The following is a 9,926-nucleotide window of genomic DNA, read 5'->3' as shown; positions in this document are numbered from 1 at the left end:
ATCTTCCAGAAATCTCAAGTACTCGACACAAATTACTACTTTAGAACCACTACATAACTTTAGTCTTTTACAAGTCTATTGACCTGTTGCCAATTGTCCGAGTAAAATCTTTACACAATACACGACACAAAACTTATATTAGAGACTTTCGTGAATTTAGAATTCGATAAAACAGATATGTGGTGAAAGTACCTAAGTAGTAACCTACAAAAGCACATATAAATTATACTATTGATAATTGCATGTATATAATTAAAGATACATTGGCGCTGTAAATGATTAATAACAAAAGCACACATATTAAATTATACTATTGATAATTGCATGTATATAATTAAAGGATACATTGGCGCTGTGAATGAATTGTTTTATTTATAAAATTGATTCAAAATGGAGACCCTGAAAAGATACTTATCAAACTATTCAAAGTTTACCTAGGCACCTTCACAACACACCCAACTTTTTACTTTTTATGAACATTTCGCGATGAATTTCCTATATCAGTTATTATCTACTAAATTAATTAAACGAGTTGATGTACAAATTAAACAGAATCCAATCAAAGATTTAATTAAAAAGTCCTTAATTAACGCACATGTTAATTCAGCGAAACATTTTTGACATCGAAGCAATTAAAGTTAGCAACATGTGTAACCAAATTAAACAGTGAAAACCTTCCTTGGTTTCAAACCTTCAAACGTCAAAATCGTAGGTTAGTTAACATAATATATAAAATAAAAGTTTTTCCCATTTACATTGTATTTGTTTAAATTAATTTACTTGGATATCCTTATTCTTTTCATTTACATACATTTTCTTTTTTTATTCAATATAAACTACAATAATAACATAATGGCACAAATATTGAAGAAAATATTTCTGTAAATAAATTTAAAACCAAAAAGAATATCAAGCGCCGACATAACATCCTTGAAAAAACAAGGCAAAAAATAATAAAAAAAAATAAAAAAGATATTCTACTTGAAATTGCTAAATTTAGAAGAACAATTTAGTGATTTTTTTTGTGACGAGAAAGCTAGCCCTTCAGAAAATGAGGTGCGATATGCCTCAGACCCAAGTTCAAATCAGAAAATATCAAGAGCCAGAAGGGCGTCGAGATAAAAAATCTTTGGTGAGAAGGAACGCCTGCAAAGAAATGAAGACCAAGAAGAGTTAAACAAGCATGGTGCTAGACATAAAACACTCGAAGCTCTAAAATCAATATTAAAAATCTCGAAATTTAAGCATTTATGAGGTGCCTTCTGATGTGATTGTTTATATAAAGCTGTAGAGCATCATTGAAACTCCATAATAAGCAACCCATTTCTACAAGCGAGTTACGAAACTTACCCAGTGATTATATAAGAAGTAACATGACTGAATTTTGCCATTTATGACTAATGCAGAAGGTGAATCTCTCATGAACAGAGTTCGAAGATTATTGTTCAAAAATTGAAAATACTCAATACTTGGGGTGGTCAAATTGAACTTAAAAGCACTTTCAAACATTTTAAAACTTCTATTGAAATCCTACAAGCCGATGGTCCTCCAACAATTCAAGGAGAAGAATTTAATACAGAACCACTTATTTTAACCATATCACCGCTATATACTAGAACTTGGAGAACATTATAATTCTACTCAAGCGACCCTGTGATTCTGCTTCAAAACTAGTGAATAACAATCCTGAAACTGCATAATGTGACTTCAAATACTATTCATCTATCAACAAAAGGAGTACTAATATGACTGCATATGTGTTCAATTTTATAAAACCTTATATATAGGTTGAAGCAATTTGTTACTGTAAACAAACTGTACACAAGCAAAAAAACATGTTTTTAATAAATAGTTCACAATCATAATAAATATTTGAACAAAGTCAATTATTTGGTGTATGTTATTTCTCAATATGCTCAGCTTCTTCAGAAACTTCTTTGTTCTTATTTGGATCATCAGGTTTCATGCAGGGAAAATAAAAAACTTTCCTGTAAGAATTAAATTATTATATGAATAATTAAATAGCTAAATGAAGCTTTTGTAAATATATTTATATTGTAATTCTTGAGTTTTCATACCTTTATGTTATTGGAATCAGTCAAAAACATTGTTAACCGATCAATTCCCATACCCCAGCCTCCAGTAGGTGGTAAACCATATTCTAATGCAGTGCAGAAGTTTTCATCAACAAGTTGTGCTTCATCATCACCAGCAGCCTAACAAACAAAATTGGCAATATTAATATATTTCCATTATATTAATTGATATTACAAAGATCATACCTTGTCACTTGCTTGCTGTTCAAAACGCTCTCTTTGAACCATTGGATCATTCAATTCAGTATAAGCATTACAAATCTCTTTTTTCATCACAAACAATTCAAAACGTTCTGTGAGTCCTACATCATTTCTGTGGTATTTAGCCAAAGGACTCATAATTTGAGGGTGGTCGCAAATGAATGATGGGTTTATACACTTTTCTTCCAAAAATTCTCCTACTAATTTATCTAAGAGTCTAGCAGTGGTTCTTGGTGCAGGGCATTCTACCTCATGTTTAATGCACAGATCACTTAAAAATTTATTTGTTTCGGGAGTATTCAATGTGTTTGATGCTGGAAATTTAACTTTCAACTCTTCTTCCAAGGCAGGAATCATAGAAATTCGTTTGAAAGGAGGTGTGAAATCAATTTCTACACTCTCACCATCTGGCCCATCAGGATGATACTGAATTTTATAAGTGCCATGAATTTTCTTCACCATGCCAGAAACTAGTTTTTCAGTCATATCCATCACATCATGATAATCCGCATAGGCCATATAGAATTCACAGGTTGTAAATTCTGGATTGTGAGTCATATCAATACCCTCATTTCTAAATTGTCTACCAATTTCATAAACTCTATCCAAACCACCAACAACCAACATTTTGTGATATAACTCAGGCGCAATGCGCATAAATAAATCCATATTTAAGTCATTGTGATGGGTGACAAATGGTTTGGCAGTAGCTCCACCAGCAATCATGTTCATCATAGGAGTTTCAATTTCCAAAAAGCCTAAACTGTCTAAGAATTGTCTAACATATGCAATGATTTTAGCACGCACATGGAACGTTTGGCGTACTTTATCATTCAATATAAGATCTAAATACCGTTGTCTAAATCGTGTTTCTTTATCTTTCAATCCAAAATGTAAATGAGGAAGCATGTGTAGACATGGGGCAAGGAGTTTTACATTTGTTGGCATTACAGACAGTTCTCCTTTCTTAGTTTTCCCAGGATGTCCAATGCAACCAATAATATCACCACGACGGATTTTCGATGTGTCTTCTGTGAATTTTTCCTCAGAACTATATAATTTTGCATTTGCCATAACTTGAATTTTGACACCTTCTCCCCTCAAATCATAAAATACAAGTTTAGCTCCAGACTCTCTGATGGCGTGCACTCTTCCGGCAACTGACAAAGTAACATCTTCCAATATTTGCGCATCCTATAAAATTATGATAATATTTTTCTCAAATTAAAACATTTCAAGTAAGAGAGATTCATGCAGAATATTAGAATAAAATAAGAATTCATGTGCAAATATTAACTATTGAATTTTATACAATTAATTGACAAAAATTTAATTAGACATTTAATTAAATAAAAAATATTAATTTCATCACAACTTTATACCTGAAGATCCTTGTATTTCTCTATAAACTCAGTCAAACCAATGCTAACATGAAATTTATGAGGATAAGGATGCTGATCAGGATCATTTGAATTTTTTAATGCAGTTACTGCAGCAGTTCGGAGTTTAAAATATTCATTTGGGCTAATTTCTTCATCAACTTTTGTAACTTCCTTTTTGGCTTCTTTTAAAGGCTTTTCTGGTACAGCTGCTGCCTTTTCAGCTTTCTCTTTTGCCTTTTGCTCTGCTTTCAACCTCCGTTTGAGCTCACTGTGGAATCCCCAGAAATGTTTATATTTAGATTTCTGAATCACAATACATCATAAAAAATTGTATCTATAATAACTTGTCTCTATCACTCTTATTACACTTAAAAATAATGATTGGAGAATGGTTTTGTTACAATGAAAGATATACATATATCTTGTTAACCATGGCTGTACCATTTTGTTATAAAAATGACATACAGACCTTTTAGAATACAAACTACTGCATTGTGATAAATTCCGTTTAACAACGAAATTCTGAATCATAACATTTTGTATATATGGTCGTACAGTTCTAGATATAATAAACATTATTTTCCAAATCAAAATATAAATGATATATTATGGAAAACATATGTGGCCACGTGAATATGCCTTTTATAACCTACAAGTTTTGTTAATTAATACACCGGCATCTGAACTGCTGTGTACTAGAAATAGTTTTATAATTTTGATATATGGGCTTACTTTTTAGATAGTTTTTCAGTGTTTCCTTCGGTTGCATCAGCCATTATTTGGAAATTAATTAAGAAGTCCAAATGATCCTTAAGACGACGAGACACTTATTTTTGTGAATAATGTTATAATCAGCGAATATCTCATGAATTGATGTGAAGTGAGTCGCATAACTAGAATGTGCAATTTGTAGTAACGATTGAAATTTATTTTTTTTAATTCAGTTATTTAAATCAATTAGCTTCAAAAGAACTACGAGACATTTTTTAAACTCTTTTTAAAATCGTGAAATGTTTCATAAATCTGTGATAAATAATAATAAACGTCTGATCCTAACCTTAAAACGTCAGAAAAGCAATGCAGCCAATTTGCAAAATTCACCAGCTAAATATTGTATGCAATGCGTAAGGTAAAGTTAACAATAATAATAACAATTTATATCGACTTGAAAAGATATTTAAACTATAACAAAGCTTTATACGTTATATATATATATATATATATATATATATATATATACAGGCAATAGAAACACATTTTCAAAATAACTCGAAAATATAACTATATTTATTCAATAACTTCATATTGAATGTAACATAAATAGTATTTGGCAAATATAATCATACAATCATGCATCCATTTATGCAAAAAGCATTGTTGCTTCAGAATTAACTTTATAGCAAATTTAGTGTTAAATCTTCATTTTGTCTTAACTATTCTCGATTCAAATTCATATATTCCAACTGGTTGACCAATCTTCTCATCGTAATCATTCCATTCTTTATCAGTAAGGTCTACATTGTCAAATGTCCCTCCTTCTTCAATTGAGACTGACCAGCCATCCCGAGGACTAAAATCTACAGGCTCTAATCCTCGGCAATCAAATGTAACAATTTGCTTATACTTCTCTGAGTCAGAGTTCGTATAATCTTTAAAACTATCAGGTATAATGTTCATCCAGTTCTCCCTGCTGCACAATTTACATTTCATATGGAAATTCATTTCTGATTTCTCGTGGGCATGGGAAGTTGTTTCTGAAAGGCATAAATCATGCCATTTGTCAGATGTTTCCCCACAACTAGTACATTTTATTTTCAAAAACCAGGTGTGGTCCTGTCCACTTGAAAGCTTTTCTACATTTTCTAAGGATGCTTTAACCTCTAAATTAAATTTTACCATATTGTAATAAATTACAAACTAAAGTAAGATGGAAACTAATATATTAAATGCTTATTGGATTCTGATACGAAATGTATTTGTTGCTGTTACAAATGTTAAATTTTGACAGCTAGTGTTATCAATGGTACCAACCATAAAATAAGTTTAGCATGAGCTTAGCTAAGTTCCATTACAGCAAAATGGACTCCATTTTCCTGTCTTTAGTTTTCTAACTTGATTCTAACTGGCAAAAATATAACGAAATCTTTATTGTATTATTTATATATTTTAAAAATTAAGATTGATTTATTTGTATCCTATATATATATATTATTTGCTAAGAATAAACGCTTCAACATTTTTTTTAAAAAGAAACCGCGCCATATTTAACTTCCCGTAGGTAAGTTCATAGATAAAAAAGTATAAAGTTGGGTAAGTTATAGCAATCGAAAATGAAAATTTTTATATATCTATACGTTTCAAAGGTTTCTGAATATTTTGGCATACCTTAAAAAACATGAATGTATGTGTGTGTGTGCGGATACAAATTTTCGTCGACGATTTCGGAAACACCGATCAACCGGTTTGAATAATGAAAAAAACATTCGATTCGTATTGATAAGAAGACGTGCTGATTAGTTTTTGGTGAAGACAGGTCTAGCCGTTCCGAAGATACGGGGCAAAAAGTTCCAAAATCGGTGACTCAATTTTTAAGATAGATAATGGAGCGTCCGATTTTAATGATTCAAAAAACATTTTACTTGTATTGACAAGACGAAGAACTGATTTAGTTTTTGGGAATGCAGGTCCAGCGGTTATGTACTCTCAATAAAAATAAGTTTAAAAAATGTCATTTGGCGGTCGAACATGTTTATTGGATATATGTACATCAAATTATCAGATATTTTATAGAAATTTTAATAATGTGTACACATTTTGTGTAATTTTTTTTGGGTTTCGTACCAATATTTAAGGCACGATGACATGCACCCCACTAGTTGTATATTTTAATAACAATTCAAGTATGAAGTAAAGTTTTGTTTACAGACAATATGATTATGAGAACTTCTTGTGCACTCTATTACTTCCAAATAATGCTCGGCGCTGCGCATTTGCAATTCGAGCATTTAATGCGGAAATTGCACGCGTTCAGAGTAACGTTTCAGACGCCAGATTGGGCCAAGCCCGGATAAAATTTTGGGAAGAGGCAGTTGATAATATGTATAAATCAGGAGAGCCCATACCTGATAATCCCATAGTCTTTGAAGTGAATGAGGTAAACTTTATTCCACACTAATAAAATTATCACATTGAATAAAACAACTATATATTTAGCTGTGCCTCGGGGGCTTAGAGCCTTTGCCTATTCTTATAATTCTCCAGAAATGTACCTCTTTCAGGCGGTGAAAAGCCATAAACTCACAAAATCATTTTTAAAAAGACTTTTACAAAGTCGCGAGCTACGTTTATTGAAATCTTTCTGTGTGACCACCGAAGATCTTTTGAAATATTCCGAAGATAGTGTATCTTGTGTTTACTATTTAGCTTTGGAAGGATGTGGAGTGAAGAATGTTCATGCAGATCATGCTGCTTCACATCTAGGAAAAGCTCAAGGAATCGCCAATATGTTAAGGTTAATGGAAAACGAGTTATTCTTTTATATGAAATAAATATTTACTTCTAATCGCCTGTCGAAATTTTATATTTTGTTTCCAAATAATCTGTCAATGATTAAATTTTGTCCTTTTGACGCACAGGTCTCTTGCTATAACTACTGAGTCTCGATCAGTATTTTTACCTCAACAAATACTCATGAAGCACGGATTATCACAAGAGCAAATAATTCGTAAGCAAGATAGTAAAGGATCTAGGGACGCTATCTTTGAAATTGCAAGCGAGGCTAACTATCATTTAGAGAAGGTAAGAAATTGTTTGTTTTATTTTAAAAAATTCGAGCTCGACGTGGTCAAAACTAGTCAATCAAACTAGTCCCTTGTTTGATACCAATATCAACCATTTTGGTATTCAATGACCCCTGGGTTGCCAACCCGAGATAAATAGAAGGCCATGATGTACGAAAGTAAACATATAAAATAATAAAAATTTAAAGAAATTTTAAGTAATTTTATGAAACAATTCTAATTAATATGTTGAAGTAGCAATTTTTGGCAATTCTTCAAAAGCACTACCTTAACGTTTGAACTACCGCTTTTCATCATTTGGTTTATCCAACATCTAAAATGGTAATTTGAACTTGATCTTATCAAATAAATTGAATAAATTTTAGGCTCGCGAATTGACCAAATCGGTGCCAAAAGAAGCCAGACCAGTTTTATTACCAGCCGCGGCGATCGCTAATTATTTGGAAAGATTGCGTCGAGCAGATTTTAGAGTTTTTGATGATTCATTACGTCAACGTTATCATATGCTACCAATTGCGATTTATTGGAATAAGTTACGCAGGAAATATTAAATTATTTTTAGTTTAACTAAGCTAGTCAAGGAAAAAGCAAAAATGGTTCAACAGTATAACGTATGCTGAATTGTAATGTAATTGTTGGCGATTATTATGTGTGTTTTAGTAAAATTATTGTTTCAAATTTCTCAAAACACGAAAAATAAATCATATGTAAATAGAACATTTTATGTTATTATTTTATATCATTAATCAACAAATAATATTTATATAATTAATTCTTCTTTGCTATTGGTATGAATCAAAGTTTCGGTTTACCAATTACTTCAAATATTTTGATAGTAACTTTGGTAATTTTCCACTATCAGTATTAGTACTTTAACAGTTTGATATATCCATCGTTCATGGTTCTAAACCAGTATTTCGTAATTAATGCTATTTGCATACGTTGAATAAATTTAAGTTATGGGGCAGATCTTGTATAATCAACAGCTTTTGACGCACTTGGTCCGCTTCTAGTTTGTATGAAATACTTTTGAATATCATTTTTCGAGAATCTAATTATCTTCCTATAATATTTTAATTTATGCGTAAAATATTTGTCTTCTAACTCGTAATATTCTCTTTTTTTAAGCACATTTCTGAGTAAAATAGCACAAACGAGATCGAATTCTAGTTTGAATCTGCTTAGTAATAAAATTAAGAAAAATTAATTAGTCGTTACGATTACAAAACTCATCGATGAAGTTCTTCACCTGGTACCTACTGAATAATTTAAAATTTTATAATATACATTTAATTTTAAATTATTATTTATCAATTAAAAATACCCAACACGATTTATGAGCCTATAGGATACTCTGGCTATTTTGAGAAGCATTACTTTGATATACTATATTTTTTGGGAAGTTATAGATTAAATTGAATTAAATGTTAATTCAGCAACATTATTAGTATTAACAAGTTTTATTACAAAATGATTACTATTTAAGTACATGCAGCTTATCAATTAGCAAATTGGATATTTATGGATAAAACTTAATTTTGTGATTGTTCATAGCCCAAGTGCTTTTTTTATTTCAAATTTGTCCGTTCTACCCCTTCAACTGGTGAATTATCCGTTTACAATCTGATCGTTGAAATTAAAAATAATAATAATTAAAAAAATAATTTGTTATGATAATAAAATTACGCCATCCGATGTTGCAAATAATTAAAATGAGGTTGGTTGGAGGACAAATAATTGGTAAACAGAATTTGCGACACGTGTTTATCTTGAAATATATCTATATATTGTATTGATTTAATTTAGAAGGTGTGTGAGATCATCAGCCAATCGCAAGCAAAACAAAACCGGATCCATGTTTATCACGGTTTTCCTGTTTCGCTTATAAAAACTAGAATGACATTTAATTCGATGCACATATTTCAGATTTCAAGGGGTTTTGGTAACACATTGGTATTCCACCTCAAATTATATAAAATCTTTAAAGTACAATAAATTGAAGATTCTTCAACTCTTATAAACAAGTTTTTAATTGATAAAATTTGTTCCTAGAAACTAATCAATGCGACCAGCTGATATCTTTCTTACTAACTTATAATATCTGTAATTGTATTAATTAAATTTAATTTATTCTACACATTTAATTCTACTTGGTAATCTAAAATGTATTCCATTTAAGGCGTCAACGGCGATCAGTATGAAAACCAGAATGAAATATACATGGTCTGAAATTCTAAACTATAATAATTTTTTATAATTAAACATTTTGATGGCATATAATATTTTAAGGAGTTTCTTTAGGCCGCGAACTCACTGGCAAATTTTTCATTGAGTTTTGCAAGAAAACATAGATGAAAAATTTGGATCACATACACACGAACACACAAACACTCATATATACGAGGTGTGTTCAAAAAGTACCCGGAATTACTAATAATTAAATTTCG

The 9,926-nt window shown here is 30.7% G+C and overlaps 3 protein-coding genes across 3 annotated transcripts; 1 reads left to right on the top strand and 2 right to left on the bottom strand.

Annotated features, from left to right (window-relative positions):
• Positions 1 to 1,900: 1,900 nt before the first annotated feature.
• LOC113372541 (lysine--tRNA ligase-like) lies at positions 1,901 to 4,606 on the bottom strand. Its single transcript, XM_026612882.1, has 5 exons — positions 4,412 to 4,606; positions 3,680 to 3,947; positions 2,283 to 3,491; positions 2,078 to 2,216; positions 1,901 to 1,986 (listed from the first exon to the last, which is right to left on the bottom strand). Exons 1-5 carry the CDS (start codon positions 4,453 to 4,455, stop codon positions 1,901 to 1,903), a joined length of 1,746 nt encoding a protein of 581 aa, XP_026468667.1. The 5' UTR covers positions 4,456 to 4,606.
• A 57-nt stretch (positions 4,607 to 4,663) lies between these two features.
• On the top strand, positions 4,664 to 8,054 carry LOC113372542 (NADH dehydrogenase (ubiquinone) complex I, assembly factor 6-like). The gene is made up of 5 exons (XM_026612883.1): positions 4,664 to 4,808; positions 6,605 to 6,833; positions 6,958 to 7,190; positions 7,315 to 7,477; positions 7,845 to 8,054. The coding sequence occupies exons 1-5, from the start codon at positions 4,690 to 4,692 to the stop codon at positions 8,028 to 8,030; spliced, it is 930 nt and encodes a 309-aa protein (XP_026468668.1). The 5' UTR covers positions 4,664 to 4,689; the 3' UTR covers positions 8,031 to 8,054.
• Positions 5,061 to 5,648, bottom strand: LOC113372543 (UPF0587 protein GA18326-like). The gene has a single exon (XM_026612885.1). It carries the CDS (start codon positions 5,576 to 5,578, stop codon positions 5,099 to 5,101), a length of 480 nt encoding a protein of 159 aa, XP_026468670.1. The 5' UTR covers positions 5,579 to 5,648; the 3' UTR covers positions 5,061 to 5,098.
• Positions 8,055 to 9,926: the final 1,872 nt, after the last annotated feature.

Source organism: Ctenocephalides felis, unplaced genomic scaffold, assembly GCF_003426905.1.
Source record: "Ctenocephalides felis isolate EL2017-DRISC unplaced genomic scaffold, ASM342690v1 CF-g0.4_SCAFFOLD_01604, whole genome shotgun sequence".
Lineage (NCBI taxonomy): Eukaryota > Metazoa > Arthropoda > Insecta > Siphonaptera > Pulicidae > Ctenocephalides > Ctenocephalides felis.
The sequence above is the reverse complement of the archived record's forward strand: the minus strand, read 5'-3'. Positions and strand labels throughout refer to the sequence as shown.

What these genes read in the sequence shown, in the direction of transcription:
- LOC113372541 (XM_026612882.1), bottom strand. Translation starts at nt 4,455, where the DNA reads ATGGCTGATGCAACCGAAGGAAACACTGAAAAACTATCTAAAAA. An exon ending in AGAAATACAAGGATCTTCAG is followed by an intron (nt 3,492 to 3,679) that starts GTATAAAGTTGT and finishes ATAATTTTATAG; the next exon opens with GATGCGCAAATATTGGAAGA. An exon ending in AACAGCAAGCAAGTGACAAG is followed by an intron (nt 2,217 to 2,282) that starts GTATGATCTTTG and finishes TTTGTTTGTTAG; the next exon opens with GCTGCTGGTGATGATGAAGC.
- LOC113372542 (XM_026612883.1), top strand. Translation starts at nt 4,690, where the DNA reads ATGTTTCATAAATCTGTGATAAATAATAATAAACGTCTGATCCTAACC. An exon ending in TATTGTATGCAATGCGTAAG is followed by an intron (nt 4,809 to 6,604) that starts GTAAAGTTAACA and finishes TTTTGTTTACAG; the next exon opens with ACAATATGATTATGAGAACT. An exon ending in TAGTCTTTGAAGTGAATGAG is followed by an intron (nt 6,834 to 6,957) that starts GTAAACTTTATT and finishes TACCTCTTTCAG; the next exon opens with GCGGTGAAAAGCCATAAACT.
- LOC113372543 (XM_026612885.1), bottom strand. Translation starts at nt 5,578, where the DNA reads ATGGTAAAATTTAATTTAGAGGTTAAAGCATCCTTAGAAAATGTAGAA.